This window comes from Muntiacus reevesi, chromosome 2 (assembly GCF_963930625.1).
Source record: "Muntiacus reevesi chromosome 2, mMunRee1.1, whole genome shotgun sequence".
Taxonomy (NCBI): Eukaryota; Metazoa; Chordata; class Mammalia; order Artiodactyla; family Cervidae; genus Muntiacus; species Muntiacus reevesi.
In genome coordinates, this window is record NC_089250.1 from 228,016,962 (window position 1) to 228,040,130 (window position 23,169).

Sequence of the window (23,169 nt, forward strand, 5' to 3'; positions counted from 1 at the left end):
ACAAGGGCAAATTCCCAGGGCGGACCCTAAGGGTCGGTTTCAGCCTGTCCGGGGAGGGGAGTCCAGAGGACCTTCATCTTCAGCATGTCCAGTCCGCAGCTTTGGGAAGCTCCTCAGCTTGGAGGCGCCTACTTTTAAGCAGGACAGAAGGTTCTCACGGGCAGCCTCAGAGGCGGCCCGCACAGGATGGCCCCGTCTGTCCCCGTCTACCCTAGGTGTTGCCTGGCCCCGCCCCCGGCCCGCCCAGCTGACCAGCACTCGGGGCTGGAGGCTCGGAGCCCCACCCCGCCCAGAAGACCCGGAGACACCGGCCCGTGGAGGCTCCCAAGTCGCGCGAGAACTCGCCCGGAAGTGTCAGAACCTTTTCTAATACTATCGACAACAGAGAGGAAGTTCCGCAAGGCAGCAGCGCGCAGACGCGACACGCCAGCCTCGCGCCACCGCGCCTTAAATGCGCAGGCGCGCCGGCCGCTCTCTTTTCTGCTCTTCCTTCTGCCTGTCTCCAGACGTCAGCGGCTGTTGGGTCCTATGTCGCGTCGGGCCCTCCGGAGGCTGAGGGGGGAACAGCGCGGCCAGGAACCCCTCGGGCCCAGCGCCCTGCAGTTTGTCCTTCATGATGACGATGATGTGGAAGAAGAATGCCCAAAGCGGGGTCCAGGTGGCCGGCACCCCCGGGGCGCAGGGAAGGAGGGAGTCCGAGTCAACAACCGGTTCGAGCTGGTGAGACGGGGTTACCTGGGGTGGGGGCAGCAGGTGGGGGCGGTGTGCGAGGCGGGTCCGTGACGTCACGGGGCGGGGCGATGAGGGTTTGGGCTGCAGTGGGGAGGGCGGGGCGAAAGGAGTGGGAGGTGACCTGAGGCCAGGGGGCGGAGCTACCTTGGGTTTTTTCCGCGTTGGGAGGAGGGGCCATAGCATTCAGGGGCGGGGTAAGTAGGGTCCGGGCTGCCGCGGGGTGGGCAGGGCCTGTCTTGGGGGCGGGACCGCGGGGTGGTGGGCGGGGCTTCATTCCCATGGACTGGGGCTCCAACTCTGATTTCAGGGTTAAGTATCTCCCCCGCGGTGCCTTCGCAAATGTTCTCACAACCCAGGACTCTGCCTCTCCCTTGCTCGTCGCTTCATCTCCCACAGCAGGTGCCAGGCACCGAGGAATAACGCCCCCACCCTGGGTTCTCCAAAGCTCTGGCTTCAGACTGTAATTTTATTTTTTTTCTTTTGGCTGCGTGGCTAGTGATATCTTAGTTCCCTGACCAGGACTGAACCTGGGCACTTGGCACTGAGAGTTTAGAATCCTAACCACTGGACTGCCAGGGAAGACCCAACTGGGTCTGTAATTTTGCATGTGCTGGTTCTGGCTCCGCCGACTGCCTGTGTGGCAGGTAGCATGTCTGCTTCCTGTGCCCAGCACACACCTGGGGCTCCACACTACCGCCGAGCGTTCGGAGGAGTAGCAGTAGGTCTGAAGATCTGTAAGAAAACACCTCTCTCTTGGTCTGGCTCCCAACTTCACAGGAAGGTGGCACGTTAGGACCTATCCTAAGATAATGGAGAGTGTAGGCTGCCCATCCCACATGGGAAGTTTGGTTTAGAGGTTGTCCATGTCTCTCTAAGGTGAGAAAGCCTCACTCCAGTTTCTGCTGGGGGTGGCATGAAATCTCTTCAAAATCTCTGGACTCTCTGTCCACCTCTTCTGAGCCTCCTTGCACTCTTGTTTCTTGTCATTTCTTTCTTTGTAACTTTTTATTTTGGAAGATTTCCAACATATGCGAAAACAGTGTTACAAGTAACCTTCATGTTCCCCCTACCAAGCTTCCGTGGCTCCCCACGCACAGCCACATCTGGTTGTTTTACCCCAAGGCTCTCATCACATCATTTATCCCTAAATTTTGCAGTTACTTTTTGACTTGTCCCAAAACCCTCAGGGCTTCTTTCCATCCCACTTGTTCACAGTCTGAAATGGGTTTGTGCTGGAGTTGACCATTTTCACGGATCTTCTGTCAGGGTAATTTCTCCTTATTCTGACATTCTCCAGGTTTAGTGTCTCTCTCTCTCTTTTTTTTTTTAAGTCAAACAATATTAAGTTATTTGGAGAACATTCACACATCCCAGGCACTGCTGTGATGTTGTGTGCCTTACTGTCTGCCCAGGTCATGTTGTCCCCATTGTACAAATGAGGTAGTAAGTGACACTCACTGTAGATCCAGGCTTGATGACTTACAGTTGTACTCTTAACCATCCCCTGGTATTTTCTCTGAGGCATAGTTAGTGTCCCTTCCGAAGAAGAAAGTAGATGGATGGTAGGCCAGGGTATGTGGGATAAATGGGGGAAAAGGCAGGTTCTTCTCTGTGTGAACAGAGGGAAAGGATGCTTATGTGGAGCCCCATGAACTCAGGTCAGGGGACCAGCGGCTGCACCTGTCTGTCTGTGCTGTGTGTGTTCCCTTGTGCTTTCCGGTAGGACACTGATGTGGCCGGCACAGACCTCCATCATGGTCTCTGGATCCACACCTCACCTCCCATCATCCCCTTTAGATGTTCTGCAGACATCTCAGTCTTGGTGTGTCCAAGCTTCAGCTGCTTTCTGCCTCCTCCAGCCCTCCCTGACTGTTGAGGGAGCTCCACTCTCCTGTTACTAAGGCCAGCAGCCTGGAAGTACCCTTGACCTTTCTGTCTCACACACCACATGCAGAGCCTGGTAAAGCCTGTACGGCTTCAGGCACAGTGCCTGCGGGGTGGCCATTGCCTCCGTGCGAACCATTCTGACCACTCCCGCTCATCCTCTTGTCCTCTGCAGCCTGTCTGGATGCAGTAGCCACAGGGATCCTGTCAGGCCCACGTCTGCTGTCAACCCTGTTTCCTTATAGCTCCTAAGGGCCTGGGTCATGTTGCTCATCTGCTGGAGCCACAGGCCTGAAACACAGGTCTCCCGCCATCCCCTCTGCCTGGGACATGCTCTGTTCCCCCGTCGCTCACTTCTCAGGCTTCGCTCAGATGTTGCCTTCTGAGTCTTGCTCATCCTTCCCAATTTAAAATTACATCCCCCTCCCACTCCCGTCCCCCTTCTTCTGATCTTTGTCCTTTTCCCATGGAGGTTTATCACCGAGCAGACCAGCCAAGTTACCTCCATGTTCTTTTTATCTCGTGCTGCTTGCCTCCCTCTGCCTTGTGAGAACGGAGACTTCATTGTTCCCCAGTGTTTCCCCACCCCCGGAGTGGCGTCTGCCCCTGTGGGTGTGCAGAGAGGTCCTCTGAGGCCAGCCAGTGAGAGCCTGCACCTAGCTTTACGGTCAGAAGGACCCAGATTTGCATCATGGCTCCACATGTCCTTACCTTTGAGAACTCGGACAGCATTCCTAACCTACGTGAACATACATGTCAGCTCCCCTGCTTCCTGCCTCATGGGGTTGTCACAAGGGGTCAGTGAACTCCATGCCAGGCACACAGCACTCAGCAGATGTTGGTACTGAATGATGTTAACAACCAAGAAAGGGTGTAATAGGACTTAAGTGATTCCCCCACCATCCCTGGGAGCGCGAAGATCTCTAGGGTGTCTGTGACTGGGGCTGTCCTCTTTTCTGGCTCTTGAGTGAGTTTCCTTGTCCTTCGATTAGAAATCATCTGCCCTACCTCATTCCAAGTGGTTTTTGAAAATCCATTTTATTGAAATATAATTTATATGATGAACATGCCTGTTTTTAGAGTATAGTTTGAATTTTGCAGCATAACGTACTGCACAACTGTTAAATAGTGTTGTGTAATAGAACTTATTAGTGTTTTGCGGTCAGGGACCACTTTGACAATCTGATAAAAACTACAGAAACTTTTGAAAACTGTCAAGTTTTACTCTATATCATTGAAAAGTTTTAGCAAGAAGACCATTTTTCTCCAGAGAATTGCATGAGTCTGTCTCTCTGTTTTCATGTACAATGCAGTGACCAGTCTCTGAAAGAAACCTCAATTATAAAGGAAATCTAAACTATGTAATTAAATAACAACAAACTTCTTTCAAAATAAGCATCATTGTTCAGGTTGCTGTTGTTTGAGTTGTTCAGTGACCGCCGACTTGCCAATATATGTCATCTTCATCTTTGATGTCCAGTTCAGGAGCAAAACACCTGGCTTCATATTCACAAATGTGTTTAATTTCAGGTGGTGTTAGAACCTCTGTAGCTTTTTTCACTGGTCAAGGATTTGGATGAGGATTACCATAGTTTTCTAAGATTCTTCATGTTAACATCATGTCACATCAATTGTCTTATCCTTAAGTCTGTGAGAAAACCTTAGCAGAGATGGCCTCATTGATGCCAGTGTCTACCTACAGTAGACAGTAGATGTACCTACAATAGACAGTAGATGAGGCTTTGTCCTCCTTGACTACATACCATAGGAGTACTCTGTCAGTATTGCAGAGGTTTAATGTTTTCTCTCTTTAAATTGAAAAAAGAATTAAAATGAAAGGCTTTTTGTTTTTTCGACCTGAAGGATCTTAGTTCCCTGATCAGTGATCAAACCCAGGCCCCTGCCGTGAAGGCACTGAACCCTAACCACTGGACCGCCAGGAATTTCCCAAAAGGCTTATTTTTGTAGATCCAAAAATAATCTCCCAATACACCAAGCAGTGCATTAATAGAAACAAAAGTAAGGTTTTTTCTACTTCCAGTCCTGGCGGAATAACTGGTACTGAAATAGCCCTCTTGCCCTAAACAACTGCAAGACCAGCAGAACAGTGAACTAATTGTGTTCAGACATTAGACAACAAACGTTGCAGGTCTCAGGTCCCCAAGACCCCCGTGCCAGCTTTCTACTTGGAGACACTCTCCAGAGATTAGCACAGGAAGGCTGTCCCAGCAGATCGCAGTACTCTCGGGGAGTCAGGGAGTTGGGGGTAGACTAGATTTGGGGTTTGCAGAGGTGGCTTGAGTTAAGGGAGAGGGAGCTGGAAAGAGGGAGTTCTAGAAACCTGTTTGGAGTCTTGGGCTTGATACCTGGTTGTTTAGGCATAGAACAACAGGTGAAGAAGGGACAACACCAGAGATTGACCACCACTTGAGCTCACAGGCTTGAGAAGACATTCAGCTCTGACCGACCAGAGCAGACGAGTGGAGGCTTCCAAAAGGCCTTGCTGTAGGAGTAGGGCACAGTCACCCTCCAATGAAGAATATCCTATACCCATCCTAAGACAGCCTAAAAATAAAGTTCAGAGGAATTGTGCTAATCTGCAAGTAAATTTACTACCTGCCTAAACAAATGTCAACACTCTGTTAAGGAAAACTACAAAATCCAATCACTCGGCAGTGTCACATCATGACAGTCAGTGCCCACTAAAAAATTCCAAACAAATGAAGAAGCAGGAAGATGTGATTTGTAACCAGGAGAAAAAACATTCAGTAGGAACAAACATGCTGATGACAGACGGTAAAATCATATACAAGCCTCAGACAAGATACAAATATGTTCAAGGATTTAAAGGAAATCATGAACATAATGAGGGAAAAAAATAGGGAATATCATTATAGAAGTAGAAACTATAAAAGAGCAAATTCCAGAAAGGAAAATATTTACTATCTGGAATGAATAACTAACTCAGTGGTCTGAGTATCAGATTAGATAATTGAGAAGAAAAGATCAGTGATCTTGAAGTAAGGGCAAAAAAAAGACCATCTAACAATCCAGAAAGGGGGAGCGTGCTGGGAAAAATTAGTCTCAGTACTTTGTAGAGCAGTATCATGTTGTTTAATGTCTGTAATTGGAGGAGCAGAACGGGAGGGGTTCTGCAGAAAAAGCCATCGATGAAATTGTGCTATAAAAAGTCTCAAATTTGACACTGAAGAAAACCCCATAGATCCAAAAAGTTCAACAGACTCCAAGTGGGATACGATTTAGCAATAGTTTAAATCATAATTGCTGAAAACCCATGGTGAAGAAAAATCATGAAAGAAGCTGGAGGTAAGAGACAGGTTGTCTATAGGAAAGCAATTACTGACCCACTCTGGCCCAGAGGGGGTCCGCATCCTTAAAGTGCATTCTATGTCCAGGGAAATGTTTACCACAAATGATTGTGAAATAAAGATATTTTCATAAACACAAAAGCTGAGAAAAATCATTGCCATAAGGCCTACACTAAAAGAAAACTTCATTTTGAAGGTAAATGATACCAACTGGTAATGTAGATGTATGTGGCGGAGTGAGGAGTGCTGGATATGGTAAATGTTAGGGTGAGTACACAATGTTTTTTAGTGTTAAAGTTTCTCTTAAAGGTAACTGGCTGTTTGCCTCTTCTTAGTCTTTATTTACCTAATGGGGTTTTGATATTCTTTTATTTTCCTTTCTGTGAATGTTGTCAGTTCTTTGTGCATTGAGCACGAGGACATGGGTTCAACTCCCTGGTCTAGGAAGATGCCACATGCTGAGGGCCATGTAAGCCTGGGCAGCTTCTACAACTGCAGAAGCTCACTCGCTGTGGAGCCCATTTTTCGCAACAAGAGAAGCCCCAGCAATGAGAAGCTCAAGCACCATAACTAGAGAAAGCCCACATGCAGTAATGAAGAGCCAGCGCAGCCAAAAGTAAATAAATTTTTTAGAAAAAGAATGAGACGACCCTCAAAAGCTGTACACTGTGGGACTAGGCACAAGAAGACACTGGTTTGTGGATGCAGTGTCCTGGGACAGGCAAAGTCATAGTGGTGAAAAGCCTAGGACTCGGCAGCCTCAGCAGGAGGGCTAGCTGCCAGCCGGGGTGTACCGTGGCCCGTGTTTTTGGGGTCATGGAAGGGCCTTGTCTCTTGACCAGAGTTTGGGTCACACACCTCCTCCAAAACTTGTCCTGTACATTCATTTCAAAGAGCTTTAATAAAAAGTTTCCTACCCCGAGCAGAGATCCAGCCCCTCCGCATCCTCACTAGTAGTGTGCTTCGTGCCCTGTCATACTGTGGATCCCAGAGTGCACACCAGCAGTGGACAAGAGCCTCTGGATGTTGGCATCTATTTGGGACCTTGAAGCTGATGACCGACCTGGAGGCTTCTGGATGGCGAGTCAGACACGTCAGGGTGCTGGACAGAGGTGCTGGGCCAGCACCGGCCAGTGTGGGTAGCAGTGAAGCTGCCGGTGTGCAGAGCCCTTTGCGTCCTGTGTGCACAGTCAGAGATTTTCTTTCCAGGGAAGTTGACCTTGGCATGGAGCTTGTTATTAATTGGAACTTCTCAAAACTTTCTCAGAGCTTCCAAAGGGGGCTCAAAAATGAGAATTTGTTTGAAGGAAATGAGCAGGACTGAAAAGAGAACCAGTCCCTAACTTCCCGGAGGTGCAGAATCCTGGACAAAGTGTGCGGGCCGTTCATCTAGGACCCCTGCCACAGAGAAGAAACATCAGAAGACCCTTCCGGTACTTCCTCCCTTGGTGGCGCTGGTGTGGGGAGCAGCCCCCCTCCCTGTCACTCCCCGTTTCCAGTCGTTACAGAAGAAGAACTATGAACGTGAGGGACAGGCAGCCATCACACAGCCTCACACTTTGTCCCTGCCCCCTGGGAACCTCTACTGCTGAAGACAGGAAACCAGGGCACCCAGACAGGCATATGTCCTCCCTCCCTGAGACCTTCCGTGGGAGCCCGGGCCTACGGGAGCAGGCAGTGCACAGTCGCTGAGGACGTCATCCCAGTTTTGTTTTGAAATCATCTTAGGGCTCTGGGGTTAGAGTGGCTTTTATTTTTTGTTTTTTGAGCTTTATGTTTTTCGGATGTTCTGAATCGAATGTGGTTTCATTTCTCTACTTTTGGACCTCAGCAAAGCAGCGTGGGCCCCTCAAATCTGGCTCTTGGAGCCTGGTGGTTGCTGCTTCGTTTTCTCTGGCTTGCTGGTTCGTTTACTGGCCAGAAGGCCAGAGCTTGTTCCGTGACTTGTCCCCGCCCCTCTCAAGAGTGAGGGTGTGCATCTTTCGGGACCTACCATCTAGCATCAGGTCCCTAAGGTGTGCGTGCGTGCGTGCGTGCTTGTGGTTTATCCCTGTTCACTACCAACTGAGGTCCCATCCTTAACTCGTGCGTCACCCACCTTCTCCCCAGCACTGCTCCTGTCTGCTGGTGTAGACTGGCTGACTGGAGTCCAGGTGGGAAAAGGGAGCAGTGAGGCGTTAGCTGAGCGAGTATGTTTGCAAACCGTCTCTGGAGTGGTGCTCGGAGGGGGAGCACTTGTCACTACTGAGCAGATGACGTGGCCACATGGCACTCTAGCGTTCTCTGGGGACCCTAGGCTGGTGATGTTCATGGTCTTCCCCTTTGTGACCCCAGTGATCTGACATGCACCCGCCCCTCCAAGACATGCATGTCTCAGATTCACCTTTGTAATTGATGACTAGGACGCAGCCCTAACACCCTTGCTCCCCCATCTTTGTTTCCAGATAAACATTGAGGACCTTGACGAGGCACCTGGGGTAAACGGGGAGAGGACGGACTGTCTGCTTGTGGACGCTGTGGTGTCAGGGAACAAGAGGAGGGCCCAGAGCGGGCACTCAGAGTCCACCAGGGGTGGCGACGCGGCAGACACGGCAGTTCCCTCAGAGCAGGTGCGGCCCACCCTCCATCCCGCTGGCATGCTCCGAGGGCTGTTCTGTGACTTGCCCAGCTGCCTGGATTGCCTTGGGGGCCATGATCAAACTTGCATGGACTCCTCGAGACTAGTGGTGGCTGGGGAAGGGCCATAAGCAGGGGCCTCTAGGCACGTCTCCCTGGCACAGGGCCTGCCTCCCACATTCTGGGTGTGTTGTTTGTGACTGGGTGGATGCTCCTTGAAGCACATAGGCTAGGTTAGGGTTGGACAAGAAGGGGTCTCCTAGGAGGCCCCTCATCATTCACCTGCCAAGTGCTCACTGCAGGCCCATCTGTGTCCTCCAGGGGCCTCTGGTGCAGCTGGGCACCCGACTGGTCTTGGGATGTTGGAGGCTTCCTTAAGGACCTTCGCACTGATGGAAGGGAGGTGGCCGGGTAAAGGCACAAGAGATCTTGAGGCAGGGGGCCTGCAAGTAGGGGGGGGTCTGCCGAACGCAGTGGGGAGTGGTGACACGAGGGCAGGTGGGTGTATGGTCCAAACCCCATGAGTGTCAGGGACTCCTAAGAAAGGTGGGGTGAGACCAGAGTTGGGAAGGCTGGGGGAGGGTCAGCTGCTGGAGAGAAGCAGGTGTGTTCCTAGGAGATTCAGAAGGTGGGCAGCTGGATGACAGGCCTGCTGCCATATTCCCTTCAGCTGACTCCCCCCCTCCAGCTAGTTCTTGGGTTTAAGATGTCCTCGTCTCTCTCCACTGAGTGAAATGTGCTTCTTTTGTTAGTCCAATGCAAGTAGCAAACTCCGCAAGAAGAAAAGAAAACAGAAAAATAAGAAAAACGCAGGAGAAACCTCGGTATGTACAGCTGGCAGATTTCCTCTCTGTTCTTTTCTGTTTCTTGAGGTGGTGTTGAAAACAGGCCAGTGTTACTTGATATTTTGTTGACTATTCAGAGGTTGGGGGAAATTAGCGAGCTTGTTCACTTAGATCCCAGAGGCTTGGAGCCGTCTGTGCTGTCCATTTTCCAGCAAACATCTGAAACAGTGCAGACTCTGAGTCCCTTCCTGGTCCGTGGTTCTGACTGTCCATCTTATGACATACCTCTCCTTTGTCCTCACTGTACCTGAAGTACATGGTGTTCGGATTGGACTGTCTTTCAGGAAGGCGACATGATATAGTACTTGCTTTTAGTGAAAGTAGATTTTGCTGTTGATTGCTCCGTGTGGTGATGTGTGTCGTTTGGGATCTCAGGAGAATGGCCTGGAGGACATTGACCGCATCCTGGAGAGGATTGAGGATGCCAGCGGTGCCAGCCGCCCGGGCCCGCCCCCCCTGAGCACCAAGAAGCACGTCCTGTACGTGGAGCACAGGTGCGGCCTCGCCGAGTGAGGAGGGGGATGGCTGGTGCTGACCCATCAGGACCATTCTCTAGCTCTCTGTGCCTGGGGTATATGACCTCCTCTGCTCCTGTCCCTACTGCCAGCTGTGGCCTCCTTCCTCCCTAAGGCAGGGAAGGCCCCTCGGTCTCATGGCCAGCGAGTGGTGGCCAGCATGGTCACGGGCTGTGTGGTTGCAGAGAAGGTCAGCCGGCAGGAGAGCGATTTTTCCCGTTGGGTTCTCATGTGACTTTCTGACATTCCCAGGATTATTGTCAGAGCACTCATCTTTGTTTTTTTCTCTAAAATTTTCAATTCTCTAGACACTTGAATCCAGACACAGAACTGAAAAGATATTTTGGTGCCAGAGCTGTCCTTGGGGAGCAGAGGTAAGATCACTGCTGTGTTTTCACTGAGGGGGGGGAGGGGAGGGGCTTTAGAGCCACAGTGACAGACGGAGTCCCAGGGTCCGAGGGGAGTTGGAGAGAAGGCTTGCGGCCTCACCCTCCGTCCCACACCACCACTGCCCACTAGGGTCCTAGTTTTACAAAGCCTTGAAATCTCAGCCAGATGCATTTTTGCTTTGCAGTCTAGAGCAACTCTGATTTGGAGTTCAGGTTCTGACAGAAGTCTGATCTTTGTGAAGTGGGTTCTGTGGCTGCAGCCGTGTGTTCAAGGCCATGGGAGCGCCCAGAGCACTGCCATCCCAGGCTCCTGTGGGAGGGGCTGTTCTGCCTGGCGCTCCCTTGCAGGCCCAGCCCCAACTGAAGGAGCTTTCCCTTGGCCCAGGCTTTATCTTTTCAAGTGCATGTGTTTCTGATTGTAGGACTCAGTGCTTCTGTAAAACCGCCACTCACTCCAGCAGCTCCAGTCCGGTTGTCTGCTGTGCATTCTGGGCCTGCGGGTCCTGCTGTCTTTCACGTGCCTAGTTTGCGTGGCTGAGCTCTGGGCACCGTATACCAGGACACGGGTGCTGGGGTGTGTTTGACAGCAGCCCCTGCTGGCACTTGCCGTGGGGGTGCCACCCGCTGCCCTCTTGAGAGTTGAACCCCCACCCCCAATCTGGGTGTGACTTCCTGCTCGGATCCATGGCAGACGTGGGAGGCTTTAAAGCCTGTCGTGATAACAAGATGAAAAATAGTCATGTGTTGAGTTTTGTTGGTTTGGTTTTTCTTGGCCTTGTTGCTCACCATGAGGGATCTTGGTTCCTCAGCCAGGGATCAAACCCATGACCCCTGCGGTGGAAGCACGGAATCTGAGCCATTGAGTTTCTCATTGTGTTTGCTTTATAATTTGCTTTTATTTTTGATGTTCAGTTATACAGGACACAGGGTCCTAACCCAAACCCTAACCCTAACCCTAACCCTAACCCTAACAGGACACAGGGTCCTGTATACACAGGATACAGGGGTCTCTGATTTTGTCTTCTTTTTTGGAATATTAAGGAAGAACGTTTTTAACTCAAAATGTTCGTCTTTTTCACCTGGGCTTCCCTGGACTCGACCTTCCACCTTGCTTCCTTGCATCCTCTGTTTGCCGTCTGTCTGGTCGTTCTGTATCACATCTTTACATGTTTGCCTGATCGTATTTCTGTGCAAATTACAGTTGTTAGTGTACTAGTATTTAACAGCTCTGCATTTATGTTTTCAGTGGTAAACTGTACTTTTTTCCCCATTTACTCCTTTGAACACTTAATTCCTGTGTACAGGCTTCCCTGAGAAGCTGTGGTCTCTCCTGGGCCCCTGGCCCCACGTGTCTCTGGCCATCTCGGGACCTCCAGGTGCCCTGTGTGCCTCACCTTCTCCGCTGCTGGTGTCTGCCCCGCCTTGGCGCACCACCTCCCAGGGCAGCCTCTCCTGCCTGCCTAGCAGCTCCCTGCAGGGCTGGACCCTCCCTCGGATCCCTAGACAGGACAGTTCTGAGTATCTGGTTAATTCTCCTTTGTATACCTTACCAATCACCTCGAACCACCCCACATTTCGGTTTCCTCCAGGTTTTGACCACTGTTTTCTTTTCTTTTTTTTTTAACACTGTTTTCTTGAAGAGTTGTATTTTCTCCTGTAGTTTTTTACTTTTTTTTCTTTTTTTGGAGTAAGTGGGATTTTTAAAAATTTATTTGCCACATTGGGTCTCAGTTGTGACATGTAGGATATTCATTGTGGAATTCTGGATCTTTGGTTGTGGCCATTGGGCTCCAGAGTGGGGAAGCTCAGCAGTTGTGACATGCAGGCATGGTTGTCCTGCGACCTGTGGGATCTTAGTTCCCCGACCAGGGATCAGATGCATCCCCTGCATTGGAAGGCAGATCCTGAACCACTGGACCACCAAGGAAGTCCCAGTTTTTTACTTCTCTGTTGGAAGAAGGGGCATACTTTTTCATCCCATTCCTCACCCAGTCCAGATTCTTACTCATTTTTTTTTCCTTGATGAAATAATTCAGATAATCAAAGAATTATGCAGAGAAATATAGACGAGTCCACTAGGCCACTGCTGCTCAGTTCAGTCATGGAGGAGAAAGCCTTTGGTGTGACCCTGGCTGAGGGGAGGGGCTGGCGCCTGCAGCAGAGAACACCCCCCATAAGAGGTTGGGAGAGGGCTGGGGGAGGGAGCCGGGCCACGGCCCACTCGTGCTTGTGTGTGTGTGTGACTGACTTGCTTTCTCCAGAAGTGTGCTGGTGTTTGGGCACCGATGCCCCATCCTTCTGGGGTTTGTTGGTGGCCCCTGCGCAGTGGGTCATCATCCAGGGAGGCCAGCGCATCTGCTGGTCACTGCAGGCTCCCTCTCTCCTTGTTGTCTTCACATCAGGTTCCACCTTGTGCTGCTTTTTTACCTTTCCTAGCCTGAGTTTCACTAGCCTGAGTTTCCTGTTTTTCTTACCTCTGCGTGTGTGGTTTGGTCGCTCGGATCTCAGTCTGCAGTCGCGTCTGGCAGCCTGATGGCTGTTGTCCAGACAGTTTATGTTCTGTTCTTGCCCACCGAGGTAAAGCCGTGCCCTGTCCATTCTCCCCAGGCCGCGGCAGAGACAGCGCGTGTACCCCAAGTGTACATGGCTGACCACCCCGAAGAGCACGTGGCCCCGGTACACCAAACCAGGTGAGGGAGTGGGGCTGCCGGGGGCTCCAGCGTCTGGGCTCAGGCCCCACCCACCGTCTGTCTTCTCAGCCGTGTGGTAATCCGCTTTTCTCCACCTTCTCCCTTTGTGCTGTGGGTCCTGCCCCACAGGAACCCAGCAAGTTCATTCTTCAACTGTGCTGTTCTGTGTTCTGTTGCAAACTCACAAGTGCACAGAATTCAAAGATCAGCAGCAGAGCAGAAAGGTTTGGATGTGGGGTAGTGCCCTGCTGGGGGCTTGACTGTGTGACGTGAAGGATGGGGGCACCCTGGAGCCTGGGGTGCCCTGCACGACCCCTTGTGCCCAGTAGGGACCTGGTGGGCACCTCGTCCCCCTTGCTCTTCCCTCCCGTGTTCCCAACAGTGGCTCCTGACTGCAGGCAGAGGACACATTGGCAATGGGGTCCTGGTGGGCTGGAGTAGACTGTCAGAGACCATGGCTAAGGGCATCCCCAGACCCTAACGGGTCTCACGACAGTGCTGAAGGAGATGAAGTTGTCAGGTTTCTCAGACCCTGGACCCGGCACCCAGCGTCACCACAGGAGCAGAGTTGTGTCATGAGTTAGCAGTCCCTGTTGCCTCGGGGGTGACATCTGGATCCTGACTTTAAGCAGACCATGTCTGGGGCTGACCAGGTGTGGTGGGGGAGGCGGGCTCTGCATGTCCCCCTATTGTCCACGTTCCTAGGGAGAGAAAGGGTAGAAGGGGCATCGGATGTGTGGCCTGAGCCGCAGGCAGTCGGCTCTGGGCATCCTGACGTGGGCAACCCCCACCCCAGGTCTGTCGATGCGGCTGCTGGAGTCCAGGAAAGGCCGCTCGGCCTTCGCCTTTGAGCACAGCGAGGAGTACCAGCAGACACAGCACAAGTTCCTGGCTGCCGTCGAGTCCATGGAGCCCAACAACATTGTGGTGCGTGGGTGTCCTGGTGTGGTCCTGGGGGCGTCCGGAGGCCTGGGGCCTGCCTGGGTATCATCTCATCAGCGCACACCACCCCCCCCACCATAGGTCCTGCTGCAGTCGAGCCCCTACCACGTGGACTCACTCCTGCAGCTCAGCGACGCATGCCGCTTTCAGGAGGACCAGGAGACAGCACGCGACCTCGTGGGTAAGGCCGTGCAGCAGCCAGCGCCTGCCTGCATATAGGCGGGGACGCTCTATAAATACAGCTTTATGGATCTAGTGTACACACAGCTCTTCAGCCACCCCCCTGCTGATTCTGGGTCATTCCCATGGGGCGTCAAAGGACCTTGACCATCAGCCTTCATCTCCCCTCCCCCGCCGCTGGCAACCGCCAGTCCATCCTCTGTCTCTGGACTGTCCTGTAAATGGAATCACAACCCTGGTGTCTCCCTCTGGCTTCTTTCATTTATCACGATGTCCTCAGGGTTCACCTGTGTGAGCCCTGTGTCAGCATTTCATCCCTTCATTCATTCTCCCAGCCGGTTCCCACCCTGGCTCCTGGGAGTTGGCCCCTGGGGGCTCCTGGGTTTCTTGAGGGGTGTGGCCAGGTTATGCCTCCCCTTTGGGTGTGACTGATGCCCACTGTGTGTCTGTCGGCCGGCAGAGCGTGCTCTCTACAGCATGGAGTGTGCCTTCCACCCCTTGTTCAGCCTCACCAGCGGGACCTGCCGGCTGGACTACCGTAGGCCTGAGAACAGGTGAGCGGCCCGCCTGGGTGTCTGTGGGCCACACTGTGTTCCCTTGCAGGGTCGTAGGCGTCACGACGTGAGGGCCGGACAGTCTGTGAGGGGCACCACTGGGATCCTAGGGTATCTCACTGTGTTTAAAGCTCGGATGCAGGAGGGCTGGGCCCAGGGATGGACAGGACCGGCCGGCCTGGGGTTGATACTCATGGGCAATAGGACAGAAACCATCAGCCATTTCACCACTTGTGTCTGGACTCAGGGTCCTCTGGAACGCCTGTGGGCAGGTGTGCATGCTGGTGCTGCGATCGCAGTCATCATGTCCACGTGCGGTGGTTGGTCACACGCACATGTGGGACCCTCTTCCTGTAGATGCCCCTCCCCCAAAGCCCCTGCTCGGCAGTGCAGCCTCCCACCTGGGCCTCTGCCTCAGGGCCCCACACATGTGGGCAGGCTCCACAGCCCAGTCTCCCTCTCCACCCTCCTGTCATGTCGCATGTGGGCTGTGTCCCCCAGCTGGGGGCTGTGCTGGGCCCCAGGGCACAGGGCCGGTCCTGAACTTTCTTGTGTCTAGTTGTATGAGCTCTTTCCAGTGAAACTCTTAGTTCTTTGAGATGCTGAAAACACTGACCTTCCTGGCATTAGCAGGCACTTACAGGGCAGTGGTGACAGTTGAAATTTGAGGATAAATGAAGATGGTGATTACAGTTTAAGGTGTTAAGTCTCTTCCCTTAAACGAGAGTTATTTTGAGAAAGCCCGAGAAGATGGAGGTCTCCACTAACATATCAGCTTGGTTTTCTGTCCGTGCTCCCACACGTGACTGCAGACAACAAGCAGAGTCACCTTCTCTGCAGACAGGACCCTGGCGAATGTTGGCGCTGATTAGGCCACACGGGATACGCCAGCGAAGCCCACGGGCAGAGGGTGGACGCGGTGTTGGACGAGGCGCCGGGCGACATGCGGTGCGGCCTGCTGCCGCGCTCATTCACGAGGAACTGTCTTGGGTCTAGGAGCTTCTACCTGGCCCTCTACAAGCAGATGAGCTTCCTGGAGAAGCGGGGCTGCCCACGCACGGCGCTGGAGTACTGCAAGCTCATCCTCAGGTAGGGGCCGCCGCTGCTCCCCAGCCCAGGGCTGCGGCCCTTGGGCGTCCGCGCCAGCCTACTCTGGGTTTTGTCTCCCTCTGCCTGCCCTGCTCACCATACTGCCTCCCCCTGGAAGCCTGGAGCCGGACGAGGACCCCCTGTGCATGCTGCTGCTGATCGACCACCTGGCCTTACGAGCGCGGAGCTACGAGTACCTGATCCGCCTGTTTGAGGAGTGGGAGGTGGGTGTGCACACAGGCCAGGCAGGGTGGGGCCTCCATGGAGGCTCTGGGGCAGACCCTAGTGCTCCTGCCTCTCCCTGCCTTGCCACCTGCTTACAGATGAGCACAAGCGCAGAGAAGGCCTGGGGGAGGGGATGGCCATCGGACCCCTGGACACATTGGTGCCGGAGGGGTCTGAGACTGGGCAGGAGTGAGGACACCAGCAGTCCCATTGATGACCTTCACAGTGGCTTCACGTGCAAGTGTTGCTGTGTTAGGCATGCTAGATTGCATGTAAGGTATTAGCATCAATTTCACCCGTTTTCTTTTAATTTGCTGCTAGAAACTGTATACTGATGGTGTGCTCCTGTTGGGTGGTGCTGTCTCGGGGGACACCTCCGGTCAGGAGTGGGTAGAGGCAGGAGGTGACAGCCATTACTGCTCTTTGAACTTCCTCATAGCACATGCCGGTGTATAACTGAAGGCTAACTACATGGATCCTTTCGAACTCTGGGTCTGTGGTGTAGTTGGGTGAGGATCCCCACCCATGGGGTCTAGCTCACACAAGTTCCTGAGGTCACAGGAACACAGCTGCAGGGGCTGCCCCTGAATGTTTGGGGTGAGACCGTGGCTTCATCCTCACAGAGCATCATACATCGTGTGTGTTCTGCCATGTGCCCTTGGGCAGGGCGGTGAGGGCCAGGCGTCAGCAGCCGTGGAGGTGGGGGGTGGTTCCACTGCCCAGATGACCCTGAGCCTTGGGAAGGTGGGCATCCGGCCTTTTCTCGCTCACCCGGCCTGCCTCTGTCCTCACACCCGGGTCCTTTATTTGCCTTTCTGCACAGAGGAAGGGACAGCTTGCCCATGGAAGCCATGTGCCCGTGAGCATCACCTTGAAGCCCTTCCCCTTCCCCTTGTAGGCCCATCGGAACCTGTCCCAGCTCCCAAACTTTGCCTTCTCTGTGCCGCTGGCCTATTTCCTGCTGAGCCAGCAGGCAGACCTCTCTGAGCAGGAGGTGAGCTCCGCGAGGGAGGAGGCCTCTGTCCGGATCCAGCAGGCACTCACCATGTTCCCTGGAGGTGAGTATGCCCCGCAGCCCCAGGCACGAGTGGGTCCCACGCTGGCCCAGCTCCCAATGATGCATCTGAAAGCCACGTGTTCTCGGAGCATCTTTGGGGCTTAGGGTGTCTTCAGATATTGACAGTTCTAGCAGAACTTGTCACCTGAAGCGTATGCTTCCAGGGAGAGGGCACTAGGCTGGGTGTGACGGGAAGCAGGGTATCTGTCCTTGTCCTGAGGACCCAGTTCTCACTGGGTGAGGAGCTCGGGGTTGGGGTTGCCCTGGGTTCTCTCTGATGACCTGCCGGTTTCCAGGGCCCCTGAAGTCTGGCTGTGTGGGTGGGAACAGGGCCTGCCGCCCCATCAGGCCCTGGTGGGGTTGCAGTCCTGTACTGTGTGTAGTTCCTGAGGGGCTCCCTCCCCGGTGGCGAGCCTGCCTGTGGGTGGCCTGGTCGCTTGGGACTTCCTGCTCATCTCGATCTGGCTCCATCCACGCGTGGGGCTGCCTGGCTGGGTCTGAGGGGAGCTGACCCTGCCCCGTTGAGACCCATGCACAGTGAGGTCACCCGCTTCATGGGGAAGCCCCATCGGGAAGATGGGCAGCTGTAGTGTTGCGTGTCCCAGGGGAGGGTCTCTGATGACAACATCCAGCGCACGTGCTCCAGAGTCCTGAGTGAGCCTCCTCAGCCTCAGCCCCTCAGGGTGCCTCCCTGTTCCCCCACAGTGCTCATGCCCCTGCTCGAGTACTGCAGTGTGCGCCCCGATGCCACCGTGGCCACGCACCACTTCTTCGGACCCGATGCCGAGATCAGGTACAGACTGGAGGTGCCTGGGGCCTGGGGAGCAACCACCTGGGTGTCAGCCTGGGGCCGCTGCAGCATGTCTGCTGGGCGAGCATAGTGTTGCTGTAGCTGTGCATGTGGTCCAGATGCCTTTGTTGCCACCTGCTGCCTTTTAAAATTTCTCATGATAAATGAAGAAAAACCTGTGACATGGGAGCCAGGCACCTCAAGGTTGGCCAGTACACCAAGGCAGGTCCTCAGGTCTATGTCCACAGGTGCACACATTCTCTGAGTGTTTATGTTGGCATTGGGAACTTGTTCTTAGTAAGGGTGCCCGCTACACAGAAGGAAACGCCTGGGGGCCCTGCCTTGGGGGCTGCGTCCCGGGGCAGCAGACCCCTTGGGGCGGCCTCCTTCTGCTCCAGGTTGCCAACAGCCTGGGACCCCCAGAGCACCAGTGGGCCCATGGAGCCGTCCCATGGGGTCTCACAGTCCCCGCTGCCTACAGCCAGCCGCCTGCCCTGAGCCAGCTGGTGAGCCTGTACCTGGGGAGGTCACACTTCCTCTGGAAGGAGCCGGCCACCATTAACTGGCTGGAGGAGAGTGTGCACAAGGTCCTACAGGCGGTGGACGCTGGGGACCCTGCCGTGGAGGCGTGTGAGAGCAGGTGAGCCGGGGCATGGGAGTGAGCAGTGCGGAGGGCCGGCCTGTCTCGTGGAGCCACGGCCTCCTGCAGCGCCGCCCTTGTCTCCCGGCCCCAGGCGCAAGGTGCTGTACCAGCGGGCGCCCAGGAACATCCACCGGCATGTGGTCCTGTCTGAGATCAAGGAGGCCGTGGCCGCCCTGCCACCGGTAAGGAGAGGGCTGACTGCGGGCTCTGTCCCTCCAGCAGCTCTGCCCCCAGGTCATGGTTCATGCAGAGCCCCCTGAGAGGCAGAGCCATGCCTGCAGCTTCTGTGATCTTACGGGGTGCAGAGCGGTGACCCGATGGCTCGGGGCCCACGGCCTGTAGCCAGCAGCCCTGACATTTGGGGGGAGTCACAGCACCTGTGAGCGGAGGCCCTGTGATCCCCACACATGTGCTTGTCCTGGGTTCACCCTGATCCTCAGAGCAGACAGCCTGAATGTCCTGGTGGACGAAGCCCCCAGCCCCAGACTTCCCTGACAGGGAATGTGGCCCACTCCCAGCAGAAATGTCCTGTCCAGAGTCGAGTCAGCTGAAAGCAGCCCGTGCCCTTTGTCCCTTTCCGTAGGATGTGACCACACAGTCTGTGTTGGGCTTCGACCCTCTGCCCCCTCTGGACACCATCTACTCCTACGTCAGACCTGAGAGGTACTTCTTGCTTTGCTCCTGGCCTTGCACTGCTCCGAGGTCAGTGCTGGGGCTCAGAGGGTCTCAGAAAAAAGAGTCAGCCTCTACAGGCCGTGTTTTTCCATGTATCTGTTCACCCAAGGCCGTTTTTCTGTCAGGTTCTGGAGCAGGTGGTGGATACAATGGGACATGGGTATTGAATCCAGGAGTATATGTAGTCAGAGCTGGTGTAAGAACCTGGAGGAGACAGCCATGAGCCTGGGGTGTGGGGGGCAGCTGGTTTCCCATGGGAGCCTCAACCCGTGCAGGGCCCCAGGGACAAGCGTCCAGCACAGCCAGAGGCTGGGAAGGAGGCCCCGAGGCCCGATTGTCCAAGCTGCTTTAGAATCGTGTTGGAGACAGGCTTCTTTCCGTTTCCTTATGGCCTTTAGTACTGAGGGAGTAAGTGCTTCATTTCACACAGAGCCTAGTCTAGGAGGGGGACCTCACAGTCCCCAGTCTAGGAGACTCAGACAGACTTTCTCATGTCCAGGGCTCAGGCCGACGTATTTTTTAGATCCAATCTTTTTTATCTCCTTTGAAGTATAAAACTTAGAGTACATGTTCATAAGGAAATACAGTCCTCAGTTAAAATGTCAGTGGGTTAAGATGAAAATTATTAATGATGAGTATCAGAAGACTCAAAACCAAGCTGGCATGTGGGGTGTGGTCCCACTAAGGACAGTTGGGGGCCATCCTGGCTCCAGGTGCCCAGAAAGTGCAGGAGGCCCCTGAGACGCACTTGCTAGCATCGTCTCTCACTGCACAACTCGGAGGGAAGGACACTTGGAAACACAGCTTTTCTCAAGATGCGGTGGGGCTCGGCTGCAGTGACCCTACTTTGCACTCTGCTCAACCAACTTCGTTCCAAAGGACCAACCCGCTCTGGATCCCCTTTCCCCTCAGGCCCCAGCCTCCATGGGGGTGCCCTCCCAGCCCACCGGGCTTTTCTGACCATCCTGACTCCCTCCTGCAGGCTCAGCCCCGTCAGCCATGGAAACACCATTGCCCTCTTCTTCCGCTCATTGCTGCCCAACTATACCGTGGAGGTACGTGGCGTCAGCCCACGGGGCACCAGCCTGAGACCGGGCGTTGGGCCTGGAGGCCTGGCTCAGACAGGTCTCATTTCCACAGGGGGAGCGACCGGAGGACGGGGGGCCCGGGGGTCTGCACCATGACCAGGGCCTGAACAGACTGATGCTGGCTGTGCGGGACATGATGGCCAATTTCCACTTCCACGACCTGGAGGTGCTGCCCGAGGAGCACCCTGAGGGCGACGGGGAGTGGGACTGAGTTCAGCAGGGCGCACGCCCCAGCGCTGCAGTCGTGCTCCGGGTTTTGTTCTGGTCGGATCGGCCAGGTCGCCACCTGCTCTGCTCTTCTATAAACTACGTGGGTTGCACTCTGCCGCGTGAACTCTTCTTTCCCAGGGCTGCAGTCGCCGCCCCCAGCTTCCCTCACGGGCAGGACCTCGCCGCCACTGCCATGCTGCCCTGGGGCATCACAGGGCCAGAGTCCACGCTGGCTTCAGGGGACACGGGTGGGTGTGGAAGCCAAGAGATATGTCTTGGGAAGATTGCTCGTCCTGGCAGCTCTGGGGAGTGAACGAGGCAGAGACTGGGGGGCACTTGATCTGGGGGCAAATGGACTGAGGGGTGGAGAGGGCGAAGACCAGACACTTCATCCAGATTGCGTCCTAGCACTCTTGAGTGACAGCTCAGAACCACACAGGCTGCCCGTGACCGAGGACGCTGTGTGGTGGTGGAAGGATCCAGGCCACTGAGGTTGTGAGTCCCACTGGGTACTCTTGTCTACTGAGCACCCTCCCAGCCCTGATCTCTGCCCACAGAGGCTGCCTGTGTGCTCCAGGGTAGCGTCTGGGCCCCAGGCCGGTCAGTGTGGTGACAGGTGTGACCCAGTCGTCTCCTGTCAACAGCCACCCAACTCCTGTCCATCGCCCGTCTTCCAGGAAGTCCAAGGCATCCTAGTGATGTGGGCTCACCCTCCAGCCGTTCCCAGGTGAGGGGCACCTGAACACCTGGCAAGGACAGGGCCCTTCAGACATGATGCTGTGAGCTAAACTTCCCATCATCCACACCTAGCTCCAGAGACCAGGCCTGCCCTGGAGCCATGCGGCCCGCACCAAGGTGGCCTGTGGTGGACTTTGGCCAGTAATACAGTCTGCTGAGGATCTTTTGGGAAGGGGCTTGTTCTCTGAAAATGACAGGCAAGCAGGGAGAGCTTGGTGCCCTGCCTCTTTCAACCTTAAATACATTTGGGTGGGGGTGTGATGTATGGAGCTACAGCAGCCATCTTGCAACCAGCAGTCCAACTACGATGAAGAGCCAGGGTCCTGGGATAGTGAAGCAAAGACTGGGCCCAGGCCTGCTGCCCACACAGTGCTTAGCCATGCTGCTCTGGCTGCTAGAGTTAGACAGCCAGGGCCCTTACATCTAGACATCTGTGCTATAAAGATTCTCACCTGACCACTCAGACCTTGTGTTGCTCATGGATTGCTATTGTACTCCTTGCCACCAAGTCACATCACACCTCAGGTCTTCAGCACAAGCACCAAAGAACGGGCACAAAAGCCCCTCCCTTCCCCAAGTTCAAAAGAAAATAGACAGTTCTTGAGCCAAGACTCTATGACTCAACTCTGAGCCAGGCCTTCCTGAGATCTTCCTGCGGGGCGGGGTGGGGAGTGGGGGTGCTGGCAGCACATTCCCCGTGGCTGCCCTCGGGTGACCCCTTGAAGGCGGCCACTGTGGTGTGACTGTGACTGGATGCAGGCGCCCCTCAGCTCTGCAGGCGAGGCTCCTCAGGCTCTGGCTCCCAGGAGCTCCCTCATGGGACGAGCCTCTGTGTGCCCAGACCTCTTCTGGTTCTGGGGTTCCCACTCAGCCTCCACATGTGGTCGGCACATGCTCTCACGTGGTGTGTCCTCTGAGGGGGCGGCCATACCCCCCAGCCCCGCCTGTCTCCCCTCACTCATTTACTCCCGGGGACAGAGGCGAACAGGCTGCAGGGCTAGCTGTGGGTTCGCATGGATGGTTCCCAGGACCGTGACCAATCACAGCTTGGCGATCCCGCTGTCCCCCGCCTGCGGGTGAGCACCAGATGGGGAGTCGCGAGGCCTCCCCAGGAAGAGGGCTGTGGCTCCTGGCAAAGGCAGCCCAGTTCTCACGCCCTTTGAAGTCTCAGGCTGGGCGACTGGGGGCTGGAGAGGCGCAGGCAGCTCAAAGGCCTTATTTATGGGGCAGCAACGACGTGGAAGCTGAAGGCAGGACACCACTCACCCAGTGGCCTTGGTTCCTGGGGAGTCCTAGGCTTGCATGGCTGGTTCAGGACCGAGATCCCAGCACAGGCCTTGCTGTGGCTCTTGCGTGGTCCTCTTCTGGGACCCGTTTCTCTTTTGGGGGCTGTCCACCGGGGGGCACCCCGTGCCTGGTTCCTCTACATGGGGGTGGGGAGCTCGTGCTCGGCCAGGAACAGGCAAACAGTCCACCAGCAGGTAAAAGGGTTTCCTGAATCTACCAAAGCTGCAAGTATGGCTCTGACCAGGTGGCGTCCCAGCAGCAATGTTAGTGACAAAACGGGAGCCGCCCAGATGCCCCGTGGCCAATCCCTTGCCGACCACTGAGAGCAGCCAAGAGAGCATCTCAGTGCTGAGTGAGGAGGGGCCCCGAGTCCTATGGATCAGGTTCTAAAATGGAAAAAACGATGGTCAGGGGGTGGCTGCTGGGCAGGAGGTGCTCCAGAGAGTCTGGTGTGGTCGTGTTAGGTTGACTGATTATGGAGTGCTGCAGTCCCGAGGGTGCTGGGTGCGGCATGCCCCAGCCTACATGTTTATAACTTGTGTACTGTCTCACATACCATGTGCTTCAATAAACAGCACCAACAGAGCCACAGAGGAGAAGGCCATGTGAGTCCTGGAAAGGGAAGGGAGGAGGACACGGGGCAGGTGCGGGCCTTGCTCTTCTGGCAGGAGGAGGAGAGACCCTGACATAC

The 23,169-nt window shown here is 54.8% G+C and overlaps 1 protein-coding gene across 1 annotated transcript; it reads left to right on the forward strand.

Annotated features, from left to right (window-relative positions):
• Positions 1–404: 404 nt before the first annotated feature.
• On the forward strand, positions 405–21,642 carry TCF25 (transcription factor 25). Its single transcript, XM_065925241.1, has 18 exons — positions 405–720; positions 8,390–8,554; positions 9,314–9,385; positions 9,782–9,900; positions 10,230–10,295; positions 12,918–13,000; positions 13,797–13,927; positions 14,024–14,123; positions 14,583–14,676; positions 15,673–15,765; positions 15,884–15,989; positions 16,889–17,048; positions 17,753–17,840; positions 18,319–18,477; positions 18,572–18,662; positions 19,064–19,143; positions 20,138–20,210; positions 20,296–21,642. Exons 1-18 carry the CDS (start codon positions 529–531, stop codon positions 20,452–20,454), a joined length of 2,031 nt encoding a protein of 676 aa, XP_065781313.1. The 5' UTR covers positions 405–528; the 3' UTR covers positions 20,455–21,642.
• The last annotated feature ends 1,527 nt before the right edge of the window (positions 21,643–23,169 follow it).